Source organism: Aquila chrysaetos, chromosome Z (assembly GCF_900496995.4).
Source record: "Aquila chrysaetos chrysaetos chromosome Z, bAquChr1.4, whole genome shotgun sequence".
NCBI classification, from domain to species: domain Eukaryota; kingdom Metazoa; phylum Chordata; class Aves; order Accipitriformes; family Accipitridae; genus Aquila; species Aquila chrysaetos.
The window spans coordinates 48,483,215-48,508,732 of record NC_044030.1 but is presented as its reverse complement, the minus strand read 5'-3'; the positions used below and the strand labels follow the sequence as shown (position 1 = coordinate 48,508,732).

Genomic DNA, 25,518 nt, shown 5'->3' with positions numbered 1-25,518 from the left:
CAGAGGCGCCGCCGGGCAAGCGGCCCGGGCTGCGGGGGAGCAGCTCCCGCGGGGAGCAGGGGGACGCGGGGGGCCGGCGACGGAGGCGCGGCGGCCCCGCGGCGCCCCAGGACGAGCGGACGGCGGAGGGACGCGCCGGTGGCCGGGGCAAAGAGCGGGCCGCCGCCGCTGAGGTAACGGAGCGGGGCTGGGGCGGCGGGAGGCCTACCGGGCAGGATGCCGCGGTGCCGCCGTGGGCGGGCCCGGGCCGCTCGCCTCCGGCGGGGGGGTGCAACGGCGGGCGCCGTTGGTGGCACCCGAGGCGTTGCCGCGGGTGGGACCGCGCCCTCAGCCCGCCGCGGCGGGGCGCGGGTGCCAGCCGTGGGGGCGGCGGACCGTGCGGCCGGCGGAGTCGCCCGGCCTTAGGCGGGCACAGGACAGCGCTCGGTGCCCCGCAGCCCCTGCTGTGCCTCCCGGTGCTGATCGGTCGTGGGCCTCCTAAAACTGTTTTTTCCCCTTTTTTCTTCCCCGAAGCAAAAGAAGTAACATTTCTTGCTTGTTTTTTTTTTTTTTTTTCTTTTTTGCCCATATAGAAGAACTGATGGGAAACAGCCTGTCTGGAGTTCACCTTAAGTCTGTCTTCAGCTATGTCCCCATCCAAAAGTATGGTGGAAGCTTGAAGAGTTTATTTTGATAGCGTCTCTGTTGTTTGAGGTTGCAGGTCAGGCTTACTACACGATCTGACCACTTCCTTAACTTTTTGTTTGGGATGGCCATTTAGGAGCGTCGTGGTTTAAGCCCAGCCAGTAACAGAGGACCAAGCAGCTGCTCACTCACTCCGCCCCCCCCGCCCCCCCCCCGGTTCCGGGCCCGGGTAGGGTGAGGAAAAAAACACAGAGAAAAGCTCGTGGGGCAAGACAAGCACAGGAGGGATCACTCACCACTTATGGTCATGGGCAAAAGACAGGCTCAGCTTAGGGAAAAACCAAAATCAATTTAACTTACTACAAACCAAATCAAAACAAGAATGTAAACCCAAACCTTAGAACACCTTCCCCCGACCCCTCCCTTCTTCCTGGGCTCAACTCCACTCCCGGTTCTCTCTACCTCCTCCCCCAGCACCGCAGGGGGATGGGGAATGGGGGTTGGGGTCAGTTCATCACACCTTGTCTCTGCTGCTCCTTCCTCCTTAGGAGGAGGACTCCTCACTCTTCCCCTGCTCCAGCGTGGGGTCCCTCCCACAGGAGACAGTTCTCCACGAACTGCTCCAATGTTGAGTCCTTCCCGTGGGCTGCAGTTCTCCACAGACTTCCCTGGCATGGGTTCTTTCTGCAGGCTGCAGTCCTTCAGGTGCAGACACTGCTCCAGTGCAGGCTTTCCTATGGAGTCACAGCAGCCTTATTCAGGAGCATCCCCCTGCTCCGGTGTGGGGTCCTCCCTGGGCTGCAGGTGGGCATCTGCTCCCCCGCTCCCCTCCATGGGCTGGGGGGGGGGACAGCCTGCTGTTTCACCACAGGCTGCAGGGGCATCCCCTCCTCCTTCACTGACCTTGGTATCTGCAGAGGGGTTCCTTTCACATATTCTCACTCCTCTCTCCCAGCTGCTGTTGCAGTGTTTTCCCCTTCTTAAATCTGTTCTCCCAGAGGCGCTACCACTGTCACTGATGGGCTCGGCCTGGGCCAGAGGCAGGTGCCACTTGGAGCCGGGGAAGCTTCTAGCACCTTCTCACAGGAGCCACCCCTGCAGCCCCTCCCCCACTACCAAAACCTCACCACACAAACCCAAAACAAGTAGCGATACCAGAGCTATCCTTTAATTAGAACATCTAGTGAAGGCAGTGGTTGGGGAAGGGGATCAGTTACTTAATGATCAGGATATATTGAAATGTGCAGTTGACTTCTGGTCTTCCTGGTTAACTTTGAACAATGTACATTCTTCTCCCTGGCCCTGTCCACATTTTACACAGTAGGCCAGAAAACAACACATGGTACTAAGAAAGTTTTAGTTTTCCAAAAATAAAATGCTAGGTCAAATTTTGCATCTGTCTAGAACTTTGATACATGTAAACTCACCTTTCCTCCTACCTGGACCTTTTAAGTAAAACCAAAGCATTCAAACCAGTGATATGGAAGTGGCAGAAAGTCTAATCAGGTCAGATGGACTTTGAACTCCAGTTCTAGACTCTGGTTTTGAAAAGTTGGGGCCTTTGATAGTATAACACCCATCTGTGATCTGTAAAGAAAATGGTGGCTTTTCTTCCTCAGGTTCTGCCTTGTGGTGGTTTTTTGGTTGGTTGTGGGGGGGTGTTTGTGATGGATGGTAGAATTCAGGCGCAAAGGAATTGAGGAAAAAAATCTTATGTCCTATGAAAACTACACATCCTTTTTAGGCAGGGCCTTTTAAACACAAGCATACCTTTCATTTTTGAAGACAGAACAAGCGTCTTCTGAAGTGAAGCAAATTAAACAAATTGAGCAAACCTCCACAGAACAGTTTTACTTGATCACACAGATGTGATGCTGAATTCTTTCCTTATCCCTAGGGTTATTGGGCATAATTTTCTAAGCTTTAGGAGTGGTAGGAAGGCAATAAGCCACTTGGATTTCCACACAGTAAAGGGTGTTTCTCTATATAAAATATTTTTGTAGGACTGTATTTTTAACAGGTTGTTTCCCTAAGTACAGTATTCTATAAAAAATATTTTTGCTTTAAAATAAATCTTGGTTAACAGCAGGCAAGAGGTGTTTCTTCCATCTTCTGTGTGTCCTACCTGTATGTTTTAAATTTTTCACAAAGGCAATTCTGATGATGATTTTCACACCTTTCTGAAGATAGAGCTGTAGGTTGGGATTATTTGCTGTTTTGTGGCTTGTGTAGTTCAGTAATAAACATGCTGATGATACTGTTAATTTCACACTGGTTTTGTTAAAGTTACAAGCAATTCCACTTATATTACAGTTGGCCAGAGAAGAAATATTATCTGAGTTTTATTTGCAAGCACACCTATGCAACTGGAGTTGGAAAATTAGCTCCTTAAAAATTAAACAACTTCATCCACAGAAACTGAGCTTTTTTATCTCTGACCTTGTTGCATGTTACTTATCTTGCTAGGATTTCTTCTCAAAACCTGTGTTGAAACATACTTAGGTGAATGTGAATGCTCGGTATTTTATTTTGCATTTTATGTATGAGCGTTTAGTGTTTGTGCCTGTCTTTTGTGTTCCTTGGGTTTGTTCATTTTCACGCTGAATCTTTCTTGGAGATACAAATAAACTGAAGTACTGCTGCTCTGGAGACTTGAATGCTCTTGAGATTAATCCTTTTTGTAGTCTGAGTCAAAAATTAAGAGTATGTATATTTTTGTATTACAAAATTTTAGATTATAATCTTTTAAACAAGAGTGCTGTCATTTACTGTGTGCGTACGAAGCACCTAGCACAGGGATGTTCTGACTTTAAGTACGTAGCTCTCACAGTGTGAGCAGTAACTTATTAAAATATAAGGGGAGTTTGGATTAAACATGGGGAGAATTTGTAAGGGTAGATGACAGTTTCTGAAACTCCATTGCTGGCGATATTTTTCAAAGCACTTGTTAGCCACCTGCCCTGCAGCGTTCTGTGTGAGTGATGCTGCCAAGGTTGGAATACGAACTGGAAAATCTTCCCTTTCTCTTTTGCACTTTGTTGTTAATCCTGTGCAGTACAAAAATTTCAGTTTACAAGAATATGTATGCAAATGTGTGCAACTACTTATGGTTTGGCTTTCTTCCAGTTTCCATACAATCAATCCTTCTCTTCCTGTGGCACTATATCATTTAATTGGTTTTGGTCTTGATTCCCATTAATGAGAACTTGGGTTCTTTAATTTTCCCTGAAGACAGTATTTTCCTAGCAAGCAAATTCACATTAGTAGTACTTTACAGGCACGCAGCCATCTTGCTGCTATGAAATGTCAACACCTTTCATACCTCTCTTAATTATTACAGGTCTTGAATAATGCAGGGTTTTTGTAGTAAGAATAGGTTACCCAGTGCAAGAAATTGTACTTCATGAGAGGTTTGTGTGGTAACAAATAGAAAAATGTGTGTTCTTTAAATTGAAAGTATGGTGAATTTACATACTTCTCTCTTTTGGGGAGTGGGGGAAGCATCATTTTTCCAGTATCTGAGAGGGTTTAGGGACGATACCTACTGCGATTTTTTTGAACATTACATTTTTTTAGTTGCAGAACCAGCAAACAAAGCATGACATTTTTAAAGAGCCATACCAAAACAGTTATACGAGTTTATTTGTTAAAAATACTTTTGTTCAGCACCCATTACAGCTGAAACATTACAGTAAAATATTTAGAAATTCTGATTGTATGTTAGGAAAAATACAAAGCAATATTATGTGGAAATGCATTATTTTAGGTTTGTGGCAGCATTCAGTGTTTTTACATACCAGAAGAAAGTACATGCTGAAGACCTAAGGAATGACTTGAGAATTCCTCTTCTTACGTGTATCCTATCCATAAAAACATGCACAGATTGGCCACTGTTTATACCCACTACATATGGTTATAAACAAACTGTGTTTTGTAACAGAGATTTAAAAAAAAAAAAAAGGCGGTGCCATACTAAAGTAGTAGATGAGTACATGTTCCTCCAAGGTTTACCAAAAGTTCTTAAACTTTTCCCTCCCTGCCCATAGAAGAGGTCTTCATTTTTGTCATGAATACTTGAGTACAAAATGTAGCTACAGGAAAGAAGAAACAGAATGTGGTAGAAACACTACCCAATGCTTCACTTTTCCTACAAGTATCATCTGAGTGGATGTAAAAGAGCTAAATACATTCTTCTGAATACCAGCTTCTAACTGTGCATGAAATTTGTATACCATTGTGAGAAGAAAAAACAGTGAACAGTTTTTGTATGCAAAGTCCAATAATTGCACATTTTATAGTATTGTTCTGTGCAAAGATTGCAAGTTGAGGAAATTGGTGGAGTTATGGAAGTATTTCCCAGAGGTTGTGTAGTTCTTTGCAAGAATATTTGAGAATACAAAAATAAATTATGATTTGATTGAGATTTTCTATGGTGTTTTCCTTAGAAATAGCTCATTTTTTTCTATATAAAATGATAAGAACTATTAATATGGAACAGCTGAGTAACTCTTCCTTGTTTCAGATTCTTTTATAGAAGTTTCTTTTTATTATTTTGTACTTATGTGAAATACATTAATGTTTTGTTGCCTTTATGTTTGTCTCTTTTCAAAGCAAGAAGAAGAATTCTGTCAGTATAACTCATTCCTGTACTGGAGAGCACCACTGCCTGCTATTGATTTGTCTGATATTCAGAACCTAGATGGAGGGACTCCACCAGAAGCTAAAACTCCTTCAAGGACTGATGCTATGGAGACTGAAATGGAGACCTGATCAATTGTTTCATAGTTGTACATGTACTTGCAGGAAACTTGTTTCCGTTTGGATTCAGGTTTTTCTACTTGGGAGAAAAATGAGCATGCTTCTGCCTTTTTGAAGAAATAGTATTATGTCAGTCTGCAAAAGCAAGTCTGAGTTGTCTTAAGTGGATGGGATAATCACTATTAGGTACTTAATAGTAAGCTGTCTGGAGGTGTACAGTGTAGAGGAGGCTATGATGTCTAGCAAGAATGCTTGAAAATACGGAGGCAGGCTAAAAGAAGACTACAGAAAATTAGAACTTTGGGATGCGATTAAAAGAAACAGGTGAATATGTTACATGTCAAAAGGAAATGGAAAATCATCTTGCCTGTCCTGAACAAAAAGATATAACTGTGGTACCTAAAAGTGAAATATTTATAATGTGAATTTATCATAAGGCATACAAACTCCAGCAATTTTTAATGTGGGTTTTTTTCCGTGTTTAATAGCTAAACCAAAAAGTAAGAGCCTACTAAAACCAGACAAAACATTCCCTTTTCTATGCAAACCAAAACCAAATGTGGCAGGGAGGGGGAAGGAAAAGGGGATCTTTTCTTCTGTAAGCTGCCACTGTTCTGAAAGTTTTTCACATTCTCCTTGTGAAAAAGTTTTCTCACCTTCTCCATTTCACATTACCCAAAGCAGTGGTCAGCCAGCTTTTAGGTTTTTGGTCCATTTTCAAGTTAATGCTATTCTTACTCTTTGTGACATTAGCTCTGAATCAGTCAGTAGCATTGAAATGGCAGGTGTGCACAGGTGTGTCAGGGAAAGTTAATGGAATATAAAATTGCCACATACACTGACCGAGGTGTAGTTTTTGCTGAGAATGGATTTTGCAAAAAATTTTCACAAAAGTTCACTGAATAGTGTTTTTTGCTGTGAAATATGACTTAATGCTTGTCTTCTGTAATTTATTTACAAGCTGAAGTACAATTAGAAAGACTTGTTTTTAATAATAGACTGAAGTTGTATGGGGAGACTGTCAGCCTCTGTAAATGTGATTTGTCTTTAAGGATAGCAAACACTGTTTTTTTTCTGGAATCATCACTGAAGAAGGCAACTTCTGAAATTTTCTAATTTTTTAAAAGTAATGTATTTACTAAAGAACAATAAAGTTTTGCCTGTGTGTATTTGAAAACTTTGGGACTATTACTATGTAAAGTTCCTGACTTTTTTTCTTCAGATTGTTGTTTCTATAACTTTGCCATTTTATTAGGTCTTTCTGCCTAAAATAGTCAGCTTGTCAGCCTTCGTAGTAAACATTTGGAAACTTTTTTTCAGTATTTGTGCTGTAAGGTAGCTGTATTTGTTCATTAATATTCATTAGGGTCATTAGATTGTTAGGGTCTCTTAGTACCCACAGAAGAAAGGAGGTGGCTTAGTGACTCAAACATTTCGTGGTGCTTGGTTGGATGTGCTTCTGCCTGCTGTCAGATTAGCTGGATACATATTTAAACAATATTTATTCTTCTCTCACATTTTTAATGATATTTTTATAAGTCCAAATACATCAACTTGTCTTAGGAGGTACTTTAAAAATGTTTTTAAAAACAAACTCCTTTTCTGGCAAGACTGCAAGTGCTATTTCATGTTTACTATAACCAAAATAAATTAGTGAGGAAACAGATTAATTGGTTTGTTGAGGTGTTTGTTTTGTTTTGGTTTTTTTTTTTTTTTTTACCCTAGGTAATACATGCATTCCTATATTTGTGGGTTTTATAATATTTCACACTATCCAGTATTCTCAGGATCCAGTATTTTGCATTATTAGCTAGTATCTTTGCAGAAATACTTTAGTCACTTAAAATCTGCTTGGAGCTTCATATGCAGTAGGTATGTCCTAGCAATAGACTGCATTTTATTGTTAAAATCTGTCTCTCCTTTCCACTGTATTCACAGGACAAAAGAGTTTTTATTATTGTCTTTAGAATACATATTTGAGCTATTCCATAACAAAATAAATAAGCCCTTTAAACTGAATGAAGCTTGCACTGTGTTGTAGGCCATATGTTTACTTTATTTGCAATTACGCTGTAGGCAAGCACTTGCTTCTTGGCTTGTTCCAGTCATGGGCTCTGGGTTATGGGCTGGAATGTTATGGCTACTTTCAGAGCATTTGCTGAACTGATTAATTTTTTCCATTCATCTGTTTGCAAATAGAGGCAAATTTAAAAGTCTTGGAAAACTTTTTTAAATGAGTCTGAGAGTTTGAGTTACACAAAAGGCTGGGCAAGGTAAGGGGGAGTGATGATAGATTACATAAACTTTGCATTAGAGCTGTCAAAAGGTGTGATCAAGACATGTCATTGCTTAGTTTCTGGTGTCTCCAGATACCATGTGTCACGGTGGGCTACCAGAACACTGGTCTTGGCTTCCAACTCCGTATTTCCAGAGCGCTCTTATTCAAGGGCTGTACATAAACTGTAAGCAAGCTTCAGATGTTTTAATTTGCATGTGCATTCATACCCAGTCAGAAGAAAATGTTCTTTTGAAATAACAAAATGTCAGCACAAATTCTAAGACATCTCAGGAGTAGCGTAATAGCTAGCAACCGATAATCTTAATTTGATGTGTTCTTAAACTTTGAGAAAAAAAAATTGTTTATATTCTCTCTAGGTAACTGGGAGTTTGCTTTTCTCTAAAATGTTCCTCTTCAAAAGGAAGAACCACTGTCATAAGAGTAAGAAAATGCGCAGTGTAACCACAGAGATCATCTGGATACTACCCAGGTTGATACGGTGTTGCATATGGAAGTAGCACAGTAAGGGTATGGGCATACTGATGAGAAATGAAATGCTGGAGTTAAACATGTTTCAGAGCAGATTTAAACAGCAAAGTAGTATTACCAGCTTGCCTGCTTTTGTAAATTTTCTGTCTCATTCTAAACTTAAGGCCTGCTTTTCATGGACTGATTTGTGTTTATTGAAGGCCTGTACTGTATTTATGGTTCCCAAGATAGATGAGCCTCCAGGAGAAGCTTAAAGCTCAGTCCAAATCAGGAAAGTGAAGAACTACTATGAAAAACAGGCTGCACTGATGACCATGTCTTGGATAACTAGACTGTGGTAGAAAGAAAGAAAAAAGAAGAAAGTAGGGAATGGAAGATAGGTGATGATGATGAAGTAGCGTAGCAAATGAGTGCATAGCTGGCCAGCAGAGCAATGACATGAAGTAATATTTTCAGCATTGGCTCCATCTTCAGCACAGCAACATTTACAATAGTTTAAATATCATGATTAACAGTAAATCTTAGGTTTCTCACTGTTTTGACAGTTGCTGCTTGATGTTTTTTCCTGTTGGCAAGGTCAAGAATTTAATGGACATTAAAAAAGTACAACACTCTTATGTATATGGGTAGTTTGAAAATCCACAGGATCCTCTGTGTAGAAGATAAGACAGTGCAAGTATATGTTTCCAGGTGGCACCGAAGATAATTGCTGTCCAGCATTTGGCAGCTATTTCTGGTTACAGCAGATTCGTTGTGGGGAATTCTTGTGTATTTTTGTGAAAGCATCTGATGACGGCTGCATCAAATACACTGCACGGACTCATTGCTTGGTATGTTAAAGCTTATGTTCAAAGAAGCATTTCAAAATAGCTAGTATGCTTGGGCTGGCTTAATTATTTCCATGCTTACAGTTATAACCTTGACTCTCTAGGTGGCAATACACATACACAGTAAACTACAATGAATCTGGAAAAAGTTTTGGGTATGCCTTTATTCTGAACCGCTACTGAAAATTCAAGCAGTGACATCATGAATGTTAATCATTTCCTTACTGTGATATATAAATAAAGGCAGGTCAAGTCACAAGTTCCTGATTATAAGGTGACACAAGGTCTTCAGCAACATTGGAATAAAAACATTTTGTCAAGAATTGGTTCATCTCCTGTTTCTCTCCCCCTGCCCCCGCCTCCAAAAAAAAAAAAAAAAAAAAAGCTATCAACACTTGGGAGTTTGTTGTCACTACTTGTTAGCACTGTTTCCATTAGTTAGAACTCGAAAGCAAGCTTCATCTGTGTGTTGGATGGAAACTTCAGTCAGTGTCTGAAGGCTACTTGAAATGTACTCATTAAATATGAGGAAGAAAAAGGTAAGTGCTAATTCATAAGAAACTAACTCATGAAGTAGTGTTTAAATTTTGCTATGTAGGTAACAATATATTTGAAATGAATGAGGAAATTTCAAACGGGGTTTTTCAAGTCTTACTAAAAGGTTGGGTTTTTTAAATTCCTATTTCAAACTTTGTTAGAGAATTTGATATTGATGCAGCAAACAGTATATTTTAATTATTGATACTTAATTTGTAAGTGAACTCAGTTATTAACAAATAAGTTTTAAATGCTCTTGGTCAAAAAAAATAGCATTCATGACTTCTTAGTCACTTCTAAGGGCTTAAAATTCATTGTTCGTTCTTCTTTTAAAGCCATACAGATCATAACTCTTTCACTAGTGAAGGAAAAAATAGTTTTCTTATTACTGATATGTTACCATTCCCAGGGGAAAAAATTGTGAAAGGAGGACGGAGGCAAAGTCAGTTTTTGTTTGTAATTTTATTTTGCTTTTAAGAATGATTGTGGTGGATGGTAGTTTTCCTGGTTTTGTTTTGTCTTCTTTTATAATAGTGAATTTTTGAAAGAAGGGATATGGACTGGCTAAACATTACATTTTTTTCCACTTTTCTTATATGAATACCCGGGGCTCATGTTTGGATTGGAATATGATTAAATAAGTGGCTTACCAAGTAGAGATTGAGAAAAGTAAACAAAAATAGTATTGTAATATCTTCAGTGAAGTGTAAGCCAGAGGAAAGTTTTCTCATGCAGAGCTATGAATGGAAATGAGCCACATCTATTCACTCTTCTCTTGCACAGGTGAATTTTGTAATGTCCTTCATTTGAGTAGGGCACAGTGCTCTTCTAATTAAATTGGAACATAAAATAATTAATTCCGTTGGATCTACCCTAAGTGTCAGATGTTCCTCTCTGAAGCCGGATGCTATGTAGTGGTTATTTCCTTTTGATGCTTCAACTTGTAGAATATGAAATTTGCTTTAATTTTATTGCTGGCATTTTAAACTAATTTTCTTCTGATTGCATACAAAGCAATTCCTATATAAGAACTACTTTGGCATAAAGTAAGCTACCAAAATCCTATGGTTTCATGATTGTGAGTTGTAAACTGCAATTTTTTTTATCGAATAATCACAAAATGTTGCATCTGTGTATCCCGCAATAGTTTTTCTACTTCTGCCTTTTAGGAATTGGACAAGCCTGTGATTGAAAAGATGAAAATCTACTTCAGACTCTGTATTTCTAAGTGTGTAATGTGCAAATACAGAGACACCAAAGACAGCTTTTCATTGTTTAAATTGAAGCCATAAAAATAATTCTAAAATGTTATTGTGAAATAGAGTGTGATGTGAGAGGGAAAGGTATGGCTAACAAGCAAAAAATGTTTATACTGTGGACTACTATTATAATAGTAATATCAAGCCTGGAATGTAAATATTAAAATGCCTTAATTTCTATGACATGGCAAGGCTTCAGGGAGAAATAATGATGGTTTTGATGTCCAATATGTTTTAGGGTTTTTTTTTCTTAGAGTCCATGCATACAATGCATATATGCCTAAAGTGCTTTAAGGATACAGCTTGGTCAGTGGAATCCCTTTGAGTTGAACAAATAGGTACTGAGAGCGCCTACTTGCCTACTTGTTTTTATGCCAGCAAGTAGCATAAAGGGTAGAATAGGCTCTCCATTATCTTTATTTCTCATTATTTTGAGCTGTAAGATTCTGGTACCCACATTTCAATGCATTCCTTTCTCCCCTGTTTATGTTGTGCAGCTTATCTGTGAATATCCTGGATTTGTCAGTGCCAACTACTCCATTCTCAAATCATTTTGGGATTTCTGTTTTATCTTTGTTCGGGTGGTCTTGAATTATTGTGAGGCCAGAATTGCTAATTTATTAAGACCAGTCATTTCAATAATGAGTTCAGCAATCAAAACACTCAAATTCCTTAGACCACATTGTATGGCGTTTAACAGTGTCTTATCATTGACTTAAGAGAATGATAAAAGCGCATTATTAGTTTTTCCTTTTCAGTAAGGAAAATTAGAAACACTTTGCCTTTTAAAGATATGATTTTGAAGGTCTCTCTATTTCAGTTGTGCTGTTTTACTACAGGTTAGAGTAGTGGAATTTGATTTTTTGAGATGTAGTATTCTGACTTACAGTTCTCAAAATGCAGTGTACTCATGCTGTAGGGAGATTTGTGCTTCCAGAACAGCTCACAGTAGTGAGCAGTTACTGTTAGCATTTACAAGAACAGGTCCTTGGGTTTTTATCTTAAGTCTCAAGTAGTCAAGGAAACAATTAACAGTATTTTTAGTATGTTTTCTTAAAAAAAAAAAAAGGTCTATCTGATTGTGTAATACATTTTTTAAAAAAAATCGGTCACACCACTTGGAACCAAAAATGCAGCCAAACTAATTTCCTCTCCTAGGCTGGTCAGTTTTTCCTTAGAAAGAAAAAATACATAAGGTGTTTTCATATGAGGTAACTATTTAAGAGAATGATTTCAGTTGCCAATACTGATTTCTGTGATGTTAAAAACTACCATTTAAAACCACAATGTAGCAGTTAGCAAACACATTGGTATAAAAATTATGTAAAGGATAAGACACTGGGTCGTAGCAGAAGAATGTTGTTTTAGAAAGGGATGACTGGCGCAGAGGAGAAGTGCAAAATAATATTCTTAATTTGCTGAATGGAAATAAGCTTAAATTTACCTTGCTTTCTTTAGAAATCTAGGTACCTAAATGTGAAACTTGAGCAGCCGGCAACAAACAGTGAAGTTAATCAGTTTGAAGGTTCATGGTATGGCGTATTTCTATCATGTAGCATGTGATAGCTCCTCAGAACACCGCCTGAACGCAGTACTGATGATAACAGCGCCATGCCTAGCTGACACTAGCACCTCAGTATTTTTACACGGGACTGCTGCCTGCAGTTGACTGCCCGCAGCTTTCAGCCGGGCGCAGTCAGAGCAATGCCCTGCAGACCAGATGCAGCTCATAGGGTGAATCCATGTGGTCACTTGCCTCTTGGGTCGTGGCCATGCCATGAGGCTGCGCCTGATGGGGAGCCCTTTCGCAAACCCCACAGTTGCTAGGACAGCCTGTGAAACCCAACAGCCAAGTGTTAGGGACTTGCCTGCAGAGCAGTCAGCAATTATATCTTAAAGGCACAGTGTCATGTGAGCATGGATGTACCTGCAGCTGCCCTCAGCCTTTGGAAGACTGTCCTGGGACAATACTATTCTCCATGAATCAGCCCATCTTCTTACACTGGAGTCTGGCTTTGCTTTAAGGCTTCTGCACAGACGTATTCCACTCTGAGACCACGTGTGCTCAGTGTACCTGAATGACACCCTAATTAAGTGTCTTCAGGTTTTCCTCTTGCCTCCAGCCATGGGTCACTAAAGGACAGACTTCCTTCTTCTTTTGTGAAACATGGTGCTCCCAGTACATTCCTTGCTGTTTAACCCTTAATTTGGAGGCAAACCGGTTTAGGTTAGTTCAAAATAAAGAGGTCATGTGGATAAAGTTCTTTTTTTTTCAGTCTCAAGCAGGAAGTTTTTTGTTTGTCTCCTTTCCTCTGAAGCTTGAAGCATTTGCTTTGGCATGTCTTTGAGTGTGGATAGTAACACAAACCTCCACCCTCCCAATTCTACCTTCTGTATAGTCCCCGTGAGAAAGATATATCATATCTGGTATGAAAAAAAAAAAAGGTGGAAAAGAACAGATTTTGAAAATTGTTTTAAAATGAGGATTTGAAAGCTCTGGGGTCACATCTGGAGAAAGTCTCACTGAGGAATCCAGATGCCTGTCACTTGACCCAGGCCAGGGAGCTGACAAGTCAGAGTTCACATCTAGGAGTACTCTGAAAGATGACACATTTGGAAAGTCTGTTAACTAGTTTGAGGGATACAAGGAATGACAGAGCAAACTGAAGAGAGGCAGTGTTCCATGAGACTATTCTGCAAAACCCTTAAGGCTTCTTATTCTTAGAAGCAGGGATTGTGTTAATGCTCAAGAAAGGCTCCTCAGAAGCTCGAAAAATTTTTAAGGTGTTACTGTTTAGCTACACATACCATCTGAGGAATCATCTAATACTGAGGTAAGAACAGCAGCTGAAGTGGTTATCCTTCAATCCTGCATCTTCCTCGTGTTCGTCTCCATGACTATTACCCTACGAAAGTACATTGTGCTTCTCCACCTCTGTGAAGGGTTTATTCTCTTAATTCTCAAGAGATGGAGACTACTACATCTTAAAGCTGCCAAACACACTCATATACTGAGTTGTCTTAGGCCTTCTTCACTCATTTTCCTACCTCTATTAAGAAAATTGAGTAACAAAGACCAATGACACCATTTGAAATGTTATTTCTCAATTTTGGACTGTGATGTCCTGCCTTAGGAAGCAGTATGCTGGCTTCCATGGGACTATGACTAGAAGCACAGAAACTATTCATGACTGTAACAAGACCCCGTCACATTTTGTTCTTTGGGTCTGCACTGACTTCAAAGCTATTTACGGAGTGCATTTCGGGAGAATTGATGATAGGATATTTGTGACTGTGACCATCAAGTTGACAAAACCTACCCCACTACATTCCTGGCAACATACAAACTCTAATCAAAACTTTTTAAAAGCCAATTTTCTCATAGAATAAATTCTGCAGACAGTCCTGTTGACTTTGAATAATTCTTCATGCAAATACAATGTCTGAACTATCTTGAAGGATTTTGAGCCATGTAACTACTTGTTGCAACCACTGAATGATCTGATTTAAAAACACCAAAAGAACACATGGCATCCTGGCTGTGTATAATTCAGTACTCAAGACTGTCCTCATTCTTGCTTCCTGTTGAAGCACATCTATCATGTGAACCAGTAGCTGAGGGACAGTTATATGCCTGCCTGGGTTCTGTCATCCTCAACTTTAACTGAAAAATCGGTTTATTTGTGATGAGGGAAATCATGTTCTCCTTCTTGGAAAAGCATTTATTGGCAGACCAGTGTCTAATATCAGTGTGCAGTGGGCAGCAGGAGGGAAGATCTACTAGAATCGGACCTGGAATCATCATTGCATATTCACATACTGTGAAATAAGCAATAAAGCATGAGTTAAGCTCACTCCAGGAGGTTGCTTCTACACACTGTAAGTTGCAGGGGAAGACCAAGGCAGAAGATTCTGTTCTGTTGTAGTCCAGAATCTGCATGGTAAAGCAAGATTTAAGTTTTGCACTATAAAGAAAAATAATCTGCCACAGTGCCTTTCCGCAGCATGCTAAAGGAGTAGCAGAAACAGTTGTCATCTGATGAGTGTGTGTTCAATGTATCTGCTGCCAGCCTTAGGTGTTGGACTAACTTATGAGATGACTTTATTTATGTTGGAAGATAAAGGTAAATAAGCCTAGGGGCAGGCTGATTTGTTGATGATGATATGGGACAGGGGGAGAAATCTAGAAGCAGTCTTTACCAGTTTCATTCCTTCCTCCTCTCTTTGCTGCTTCATCAGTTCTTCAAGATCTGCTAGGGCACTAAGGCAAAGGTAAAAGTTTGTAGTCACGAAACTCAGTGTCTTCAGCATGTTTGGAGATGATGAAACAATGAAACTGGGAGTTCCCTCTAAAGCAGATTAGTGCATAAGATGTAGATTAGTTTTGGCTTTTTCATTCCAAAATCTGGACACGCCTTTAGTAGATCCTGCCTGATTAAACACAGTTGATGGAAAAAACATTTTAATATACTTGCTGGATAGGAGGTATGGTCTAACAGAACATAGTGAACAGAGTGGGTATCTTGATGCTTATGCCTTTACAGGCACCCCATGGAAACAACAGAAACAAAGCCATTCCTGTTTCGGTAAAAGTTTCTGTTAAGCGTATTATCCTCCTTTAAGATTGCTTTTTGGTAGGAGATTTTTGGACTTTGAAAACAACGGAAGGTTGTGCATGAATTAATGCAGTCATACTTTGACATGTCTGCGTTTCACTTACTTAGGACATGAAAAGCAAGAAGTGTGACGCATTGTTCCTAATGGGCATCCAAGAATTGAGCTGGCCGCACTGCTGTTGAAGTGACAGCTTAGACACTGGGAATATAGGACTTAAGCAAAAAGAAGCATAAAGGATGGATAACCAAGATAGTGCTCATCTTAAGGTAAGTCTGTAGAAATAGGATTGATATTCTGCAGTAGGACTGCAGGAGAAAACATCTCAACAGTTCTGATTTCTAGAGATAACACAATAAAGAGTACATGATAGTTATGTGGACTTTGAACTACTAAAATGTCTGTTATAAAACATACCACACATGTTTTTATATCAGTGAAGTGCTGGGGAATTGAGTGTGAGAATTTGCAGCATGACAATTGGTTTGTAGGGCTTTTGAGAGCAGATTTTCAGGTCTTTGTATTAGATTACAAATGGCAAGTCTTGATTCCAGGGAAGACTGAGAATTTCTCATGTCTGAAAGAAGATGCACAACTTAGAAAGCAATGGCAGAAATTTGGAATTAAGAAAATTCTTGCAGTCAGAGGAATATGTACATCTAGCTATGTCCCAGTCAAAGTCCAGAGTGTCTGCATGTGCTGGGGTACATGTGTTTCAGGTGTCTTACAGGGTTCAGATTCATATGAAGAGTGGGCCTGGTAACAGTGACTGATATGTCCTATTAAAACACTTATTTATATAATTTATAAACACTAGTGAAACTAGCAAATTGAGCTGAAAGTTTCTATGCTGACTCAGGATGACTTGAGAAAATTTAATTGAAAATAATTTAATATCTTAGAAGGTGTAGCTAGGAAAAGAATGAACATGCTGTTCATCACCTGCTAAAATTTCTAGCAGTGCATTCTGTTATTGGAAGCTGTAATGCTTTTTAAGGCCTACTGTGTAAGAAGTGCAATGTAAGAAGTCTAAAGACAAAAAGATGCAGTATAAGAAGCAGAAACATGTTTGGCAGGGGCCTGGAAGAAGTTTTCTTCTCCTCCTTGTCTTTGAAAGCATAGTTTATGTGGAACCACTGCTAAGTTTAACAGCTAGTGTTTCAGAAGGCCCTGGGGCATGCCCCAGGGCTGAGCAGGCTTTTCTGCTCTAGTTTTTGGGGTGCTGCTGAGCTTGGGTGCTTGACCTGACAGAGGGAGTGTCTTCTCCCTATCGCTTTCAGAGGTGCTGCTCCCTGGCTCCTGCACTGAGACAGCGTGGTCCAAAGGCAGGGCTCTCGTGTAGGGGAGGAGGAGGAGGAGGAGGAGGAGGAGGAGGAGGAGGAGGAGGAAGGAGGAGGAGGAGGAGTAGAAGGAGGAGGAGGAGGGAGAGCTGGGCAGCATGGAGGAAGATGAGACTTGGCTGGGCAGGAAAATTAGAAATGGAGAGACCAGAAAATGGGAGAAACGTCTAGAAAGAGTAAGTGGATGGGAAATACAGAGAAAATCCGGAGGCAGGCGGGCATTGGAGCTCACAGTCAATACCGTGGCACAACTGAAACCAACAAAATAAAAGGAACAGTAGGCAAAAAGCGTGTGAGAGGGCAGAGCAGAGAAATCAAAGAATGGGAGGTTGGGATTGATTATAGGAAGAGGGTAAGTTTGGGACAAAAGAAAATGGAGATTGAAAGAAAAGTGAGGTTTGAGAGACAAGGTGGAGGAAATACACAAAACTGGAAAGAAAAAGAAACTCAGAATAAAGGGAGAATGGCGTATGCCTACCATGTTAGTCCACACTAGGTACAACTGGCTATAATTGCGGCAGGTGGTTGTTTAGGTCTGATGGCTGTGGTCCTCAGCGCATTCAAGGGCTCCAGTCCTGCTGGAGACAGTGATAACTGCTGAAGGGGTGTTGAGGTTCCTCCTCTGAGTTTTCTTTGTCAGTGTGGAAAAAGTGGTACAAAAGGTATGTGAAGAAAAATAGGAAGATCAAGAACCCCAGTATCCAGAAATTTGGGTTTATATTAAAATTTCATCACTTTATAAAGATTTTAATTAACATACATACTGGTCACATACCGGTTTTCTCGTAGACCGGTTGAGTTGTTCATCGTCATGAGCTGTAATCCAATTACTCTTTCACCTTTCGCTTTCCAGTAACGTGTTGATTACATATGATTCAAGTCCTCGTAATTCAAGAGAGAGTCTTCGGTTTCCTCTTGGTCCTTCCCATTAGGTTTATCATGAGTGCTGTAAGCTTAACCTATACTATGAATTTATTTTCGCAACACCCTAAGAAACGACCAGGGAAAAAACTCAGGCTTGAGAGGGGGAGCCGAGATGCAGACAAACTCGAGCCAAAAACCGTATCCCGCGTTTGGGATACCTGCGATCCGGTTTCTCGACGCGATGAAGAACTTGGCAGGGTCGAAGCAAAGCGCCGCTGGGCCCGGGGGGGGGAGGCAGCGTGTCGGCGGGGGGCCGCTAAGCGGGCGCCCAGCCCGGCTTTCGGGGCTCCCCGGGAGAGCCGCAGCGGAGGCAGAGCCGGTGCTCGGCTGTCCCACGCAGGAAAGCCGCGCCTGCTGCCTTGCGGCAGCGTGCGCCTTCCAACACTGGAGGGGCGAAGAACCACGCAAATCGCTGCCTAAAACGCCGGGGGTAAAGGACGGCGCCCCGGGAGCCGCCGCGCCCCGCCGAGGCGCCGCCCGCCCTCCCCGCCGCCGCCGCGGGACAAGGATCACCGGCGCCGGCGGGCATGGCGGCGTGGCGGGACCTGCTCTTCTCGCAGCTGGGCTCCGTCTGCCGCGGAGCGGAAGTGTGGAGGCTGGCGGGGGCGGATGGCGGGACCAGAGAGAGGAGCGGAGAGGAGGAGGAGCGAAGGCGCGGCGGCCGGAGGAACCGCCGAGCGGCGGGGCGGCCACGAGCCCGCGGCCCCGCAGGTGAGGGCGGTGCAGGCGGGGACGGGAGGCGGGCGGTGGCGTGGCCGGGGGTCTCGCTGCTCCGCGGCCGGGGCCGGGCTGCCGAGCGCCCCGCGGCGCAGCGGGCGGCTGCCGGAGGAGCGGGAGTCGTTAGGGGCCGATCGATCCCCTTCGTCCTCCCCCGGGCCAAAGTCCCCTCGGCCTTTGAGACAGAGGGAGGCATGTCCGGAGGGAGCGGGTGATGGCGGGAGGAGCACGGCGTCGAGCTAAAGCTTTTCTTTTCTCCGGTGGCGTGCAGTGCACTCGCCGCCTCGTCAGTGGCATTCGGGCACACCGGTAAACGGCGTCAGACTTCATCTGACAGTCCCGGCGACCGGGGCAGAGAACAGATCTGTTGGGCTGATGGCAAAGAGAAGACCTCAGGCTACAGGGGGCTGTTTTGCCAGTCATTGGGTGTCCCGGTGTCCCCACCCTGTGCTTCTGCAGATGTGGACTTGAGTGATCTTACTACGCACACATCTGCTTGTATTCTAGCAGCCGTAAAAGGCTTCCAGCAAAAAGTATTGCCCACGCTACAAGCGGGACGTTGCACGGTGGTTTTGTGGTAGTGCTGTTGGAATGCCACGAAGTTTACAATGGTTAGATGTCACATGTAGGAGAAATGCCTCTGGCTCTAGTAAATTTTCACTTATTTTTATCGCAATGCTGACTGAAGCTGTTTTAAAAAAAAATTTGAAGACGAAACTAGTCATTTGGATGTTGGGCTGGGGTGGGACGATCCCAGGTTTGATCACAGTCCTACTGCTATGAACTACTGCATTTGGTTACATTATATTAGCGCAATTTAACCCCCAAACAGGGGTAGAGGAGGTTCTACTAGAACATCCCAAGTGCTTACGAAATACATCTGTTCCTCTGCCCGCTGGCTTGCCAGCGTTTTGGAAAGGCTGGGTAGCAATGCCATGCAGCCTCAGCCCTCTCAGCAAGCTCGCCCTGTCCCTGCTTCTTGCAGCACCCTCCTTGCCCCTGCTCTGGCCCTTCCCTCACCCCTTGTGCTGGCGCAGCTCGCGAGACTGTCCAAACACGGATGCAGCCAGGCAGCTTGGTGAGCAGGGAGTGCTCCCGGGAGGCTGGGTGGGCTTTGGGACTGCCACCCAGGAAAGAGGAGTTGGCAGTAGGATGGAGCAGAGGCCTTTTAGGCGGCAGGGTAGTGTGCCTGGGAGAGCAGCCTGGCGTGGTGGGGGCCAGGAGTTGCAGCCCGGCTTGGTGCAGGAAGGGCAATGGTGGTGGCTGCCAGGTCGTCCTGTGCAGCCCGGCATAAACAGCAACCGCAGCTGCTCCTCGCTGCCTGGCCGTGGGGAAACCCAAGCCTTTGGGGATCCCTTAGTCTGCTGTTGTAACCTCCAGTGCAACAAACCAGGGGATAAGGCTGGTGTTGCAGAATGTGTCTTGGCACACGAGGCCGAAGGCGTGGGAAGACCCAGTGGAGAGCCCGAGAGTGTGTTCAGATGGCCTCTGTGGCAAAGGGGCAGGAGGATATTTCCATCCCCGCAGTCCCAGGCAGCTGCTCACAGGCCATGGCCGGCTCTTCTTCCAGCTGAGTCGAGGCAGCTGTTTGTGGGTCTGCAGCATTCGGTGGGTTAATGGTGTGACTTACATTTAAAAGCAAGACAGCACACAAAGGGGTTTTTTTTTGTGCGAGGTGGTGGGGTAGGCAGAGCCGAGGAGAGTGGTGAGCCACAGCCGGGTGGAAAATGCAGAGGTGGGACCATACCTTCAGCTTCCTTAGAAATCATCCGAGCTGTGCTCTCTCTTTCTTTGGAAAGTGGTATTTCAGTCCTGTAGCAGTCTGCCTGTCTTGCAGTGTGTGGGAGGGCTGCTGTACACAGCTGTCAAACCCATGAAGATTTTACTACTGTGTGAGACCAGCAATGGAGCAAAAAAGAGCAATGCTGACAGGAGTGACAGTGAACAGTCATGTGTGGGTCGCTCACATCCTTTAATTTTCATAGTATTACAGTTTAATACAGATTTCTATCAAGTTGTGAGGTACTGGGGCCCTTCATGCATCGGTCAGCTGAATTTTGCTAACTACATTTGTTTTCCACTTTAGATACTTTAGATATATCCTGTCTTCAGAGAGTCACCTCTCTAGTCAGTATTAATCCCTGTGTTGTGAAAATATAAAACAAAAAAAAGAAAGCTCTGAAATTTACCAGCAGATAAGTTTCTTATCTTCCTCCTCCTGGTTTGGGAAGAGCTTTATGCTTTATAATTTTGAATCCTTTGATGGAGGAATGCGTTTGTGATAGCAGCGGGTGGTTGACCTCTGTGATCGCTCAGTGCCACGTAGGTAAGACCCAGTTTCAAAAATAGCGAGTTGTTTAGCTCTTTGCTAACATCAAGTGCTGAACAAAGAAGAAGCACTGGCTTCCATTGATCCCAAAGTGGAAATCTGAGCAAGACTTGAAGCATTGTATTGACCCTCTGAATAACACATCTGAAACATCATTTTCTTATGGCTACCTGGATTTTCACTTCTTTAAAATGGCTTACAACAAGATCATTTCAAAGGGGATATGTAACTTGCCTTGAATTTGTGGGATTTTCTGATTATTTTGCATTAGTTAATAAAAGGAGACCAAATGCTTCATTTTCCTTGGGATAGGAATGGTACTAATGGCTTCCAAAATACTGTCTGTGAGACAGGCAGGAGTGTTCATTAAGGAAGCCCTGCAACTTTTGTCTCCGAAAGACACACAGTAAAATAAGGCCATTCTTATATTTAAGGATTTATAATAATTTGCAAATATAGTTTGGATTAATTTGCCATTTCTTGCTCCATTACTGGTGCCTCCTCTTGTTTGCTACAAGTTTTATGTGTCTTTTATAATTTATTCTGCTATTCAGACTGTTTTCCATCAATTAAAATCTTTAGAAGATGTCTCTCTGTATCTTTATGTATGACTAGCTTGTTCAAGAATCCACATTTTATGCTGATCATTGAATTGGCTTTATAAGAGCAGCAGATACACAGTATTATATTGTATTTTAATGCTGGCAATGTAAGATAAATGTCACCTTATAGCAAGGTAGCTGCCATCAGCTTTAAGCACAGATTTTTTCATTGCATGTATGGACCACAGTTATGATACAGCCAGATCCAAACTTTCTCAACAGTCGCTGTGCTTCTAGGGCAGTGGGTTTTGGAGTGGCCTATTTTAGGTGGAAGGCCGAATTACATTTCATGCCACAGAGACTATTCCAGTTGGGCAATAGACCAGGAAACCTGTTCTTAAGTAATTCGCAGATGTCTAATGCCAAGATAGGATTTTTAGCAATGCTTTGGGGGCCTGTTTCAAGGATAGGTCTGAGGAAAAGAAATGTGATTTGAGATTTCTTGTGTAGAGCTCATTTGCAAAAGCCTGGGCTGTTGGCAGAAATGTTAAGGTGAGGGCCTCTGTGGCCTTCCCCCTCTAGTCCAGTGCCATGGGCTGTGCAGGGGGACAGGAGAGTCTGCTCGGAGCCTACAGCTGCAAACCAGGGGTCCCTCCATGAGCGCCTCCACCCTGAGCTGGCTGTGCTCTTGGGGCAATGCTGTTTGATGTGTTTTTCCAAAACCTTACATGTTCAGGGATAGCAGAAAGGCTTAATAGATTAGTTAATAAACTTAAAAAGTAAAAAGTAATAAATTAATTAAAGGCCTAGTCTTTCAGACTGGGCTAAGCTTTCCATCTCTTGTCTAGCTCTGTGCTCCAGGGGTCAAGCTGGAGCTTCTTTGACAAGGTAAGAGTTTTGTATTTAGTATTTCATGCATTTTGTTGTCATGACCCCACTGCTATTTGCGTCTGTGTTACAAAGCCAGGCTGTTGTCCTCTGACAGGGTAGCCTGAACACAAGGGAATTCTAGAAGACCTGAGAGTTTGTTGAAAACCTCACATTGGGTTCATATTTTATTGCACATGACCCTGGAGTTTTACAATGCACTTCTACCCTATGTGGATCCAAAGTGGTGTTCTTTGTTACAATCAGTTGTTATATTACTTCATACTGTAAGCATGCATGTAATGGATGCTGAACCAGAAAGTTCCTGCCCTGAAAAGCTTATGCAAGACAGCCTGTTAAGTTGGAAATCTCTTTAATGCTGGCAGTAATTTACCAGTTGCCATGGGATGCAGAAATAGTGCTGAAGTCCTGTGTTTCACTTAAGAATTATTATGTATAAAATGATGATACCTGCAAGTCCACCTTAGCTTTTATGGCTCAGGAAGGGTTGCCAGGGGTAAGGGTTCAAGAGATACCAATGTGCTTGCGGGCTGAGCTCTTGTGAAATAGTCTTGAGTGTTAGCTTACGAGAACTCTGGCTGCATTTCAGGTATCTAATGTTCTTGCAAGTGACTTGCTCTATGTGTAGTTAATTTTTAAAAGGGTTTAAGATATTTTAGGACGCTGTGCTGAACACAGGCTGGATTTTTGCAGTGGCTGTAATAAGGGGAAGTTCTTCTTTCCTTCCCCTCATTGTGTACTTGAATAAGGGTGGGTCATACACTATGCTACACTAACTTCTCACAGATATGCTTTCACCTGAAAATGGTGTCTCCCTCCTTCCCAGGCACTGAAAATCAGTTTTGGATCTTTCGGGTATTTCTAATTCTTGCCATCAGCAGTACAGGTTCTTTACCGGTACTGTATAAGTATACTGGAGTCATGAGGCAAATGTATTAGCCCCAGGATTATCTGTTGCTATTTAATGAGTATTTGCTTTCATCTAAGCATTTTGAGGGTAACAAATAATTTCCTCACTGGAACAAAGAGTTATATGATGTGTAACTATACTGGTTTTTTTGCTAAGATTCTGCCAAACCTGCTCAGCAATACAGAAATATTGGCTCTAATAGTTAAGGTCTTTAGGAAGACCCAAATTCTTGAGAGGTGACATAGAAAAGTGGTTGTGTGTAGTGGATTCACTATACACACAGTGTGTGCAGAGCTGAGGCATGGTGCTTGGCAGCAGTTTTCAGCTCTTGAAGTAGTGTTTTGGCTAAGACACAAGGTAGAAATTATTGCTCTCTGTTACCAGTACAAATTTTTTGCAGTTTCAGTAAGCGACTTAGAACTTGATTGTTCTGGCTAGTTTCCAGCACAACTGTACTTTGCCTAAATGAATTAACCTGTTACTTAAACTGGCTAGTCATTATATGATTTCTCATTATCTGCCCCTGTCTGGATCTACAATGTGTCATTAAAGGCAGTTGATCCTGCTTTGTCCAATAAATGGTTATATTTCAATAATGGATGAAGTTATTCTGACACAGAGGTGTGTGCCTCTTAATTTCCTTTTGCAGGGGATTGAACGGTGTCTGGAGCAGCATGCTGTTTCATTAGAAAATGTGTGTATCTGTGCCTTTCACCCCAAAGGGAACATAAGTACAGCTAATGGTACTAAAAATTTGTCATGTAGTATGGGCAGTGTAACCTAGTTTTTCTGAGTTTGGTACTCCACCAATGAACAGTGCTTATTGTCTGGTCTTGAAGGGGCGGAATGTTTCTTGCAGATCTTAGTTTAGTAAATCTAATTCTGAGCAGGACAAATGCACATTAGCCCCTACTTATCAGTGTTTAATTGGTGCAGTGCATCTAAAGGCTTTGACTCTGGCAAGTCCTTTACCGGGGGGGGGGGGGGGGGGGGGGGGGGGGGGCGGCGCTGGGGCAGAAGAAAGCAGCAGCAGAAGTGGAAGCATTCACCCGTTTGTGCTGGATGGGTGGGTGGTGGAATCAGTGGGGCCACCAGTACAGCAGGTGATCTCAGGGCTACGTCGCCCCATCCTCTGAGACTGGTGAGCCAAGCGCTGCGTCCTGCTCCGTGACCCTGGCGGGACGGTGGCATGGTCACTTGCCTTGCTGATGGGACCCCTGGGTTTTGGAGGACAGATACCTCCCTGCTAGGCTGGATTTTTATGTTTTGTCTACTCTCACTTCCCATAAGCAAGTATTTGAAAGAAATGAGTGGTGCAGGTGTTTCTCTAAATTTTATGCTCTGCTCTCTTTCTTTACCTCTGGAAACCTTTATTTTTTGAACATTACTTACGTTTAACCGAATTTGACCTGACAGTGTCCCTTTAATACCATATTATGCAAGGATCTCAGACATTAAAGATATTGGAGAAGTGATTAAAAGCAATTTTCTAAAAACTACTCATGTGCCTTAAATTTCAGAGCCAAACTCTTGCCACTCCATTGACTAAATCAGTCTAGAAATCTCCAAAGCCTCTTCCGTGGCAGGGAAGTATAAGCAGCAATCCTAATCCTCAGACTGGCGAGAAATGAGAAGGCAAAACTCCCAAACACAGGTCTCAGGACTTTCTGGAAGGAAAATTGGAAGGAAAACTGCAATATAAACTTGGCTTCAGGTCTTCTGTATATCAGAACAGAAATTTGACAGTAAGAAGTAACATGTAGGTGTATTTTTGTCTCCTTTTGGGTTTGGTCGTAGAAAGGATACAGGTTCATGCTGGCTGAGGTGTATGTACCTCACTGTAGTGACGGGAGAAATTTTAATTTGTTGTTGAAGTTTAATTAAATTATGACAGTTTTGAAATGTTAGCCAGAGTTTTTTGAGAGGAGATATACAAGTTACAGAGGTCTTTTACGAAGATAGGAATCCAGAGCAGACAAATAGCAGTTCAGAAGTCTCCTCTTTTCATTTGTACTTGCCCAGCCCTCAAGTCAAAAAGCATGAAGGTTTAAAACCCTTTTCCTGGTTATACAGTTAGCTTAGAAACCTAAGTAAAGCCTTAGATTAAGAAATGAATGTTATTGTTATGATGTAAATTTTATGTACTAAGTGAAGATTTCACCTTACATAAAATTAAGAATAATGGTAAATGTGTTGCATTTCACAGTGTTTCAGTTTTGAGATTTGTGCTTCATAAGATGAAATACAGTGATACAGTCTTGTACTTTTTTATTCCCTATGGTTGATTGGAATTTCAATATATATTTATTTTTAAGCAGTACCATCTATTCAGGAACTTCATTAAACAAAAAATGGTGGACTTAGCAAACAATGTTTTTTGCTATATTCACATGTTTATCATTTGAGATGAAAACAAATGGTAAAGTTACAGCCTTCGTCAGGATCATATACAGATGATATGCTATCTAAGTACTGCTTTTTA

General features: G+C 42.2%; 1 protein-coding gene across 2 annotated transcripts in view; it reads left to right on the top strand.

The window, feature by feature from the left end:
* Positions 1–60: 60 nt before the first annotated feature.
* TRPM6 (transient receptor potential cation channel subfamily M member 6) overlaps positions 61–25,518 on the top strand; it is a 109,379-nt gene continuing 83,921 nt past the window's right edge. The window contains exons 1-5 of one of the 2 annotated variants that reach the window (XM_041120984.1): positions 78–173; positions 573–642; positions 5,236–8,101; positions 8,350–9,515; positions 15,497–15,655. In XM_041120984.1, the coding sequence (XP_040976918.1) occupies positions 15,626–15,655 (30 nt within the window). In that variant the 5' untranslated portion in view covers positions 78–173; positions 573–642; positions 5,236–8,101; positions 8,350–9,515; positions 15,497–15,625. Of the gene's footprint in view, positions 174–572; positions 643–5,235; positions 9,516–15,496; positions 15,656–25,518 lie in introns of both variants that reach the window. The other variant, XM_030004071.1, reaches the window with a different exon arrangement.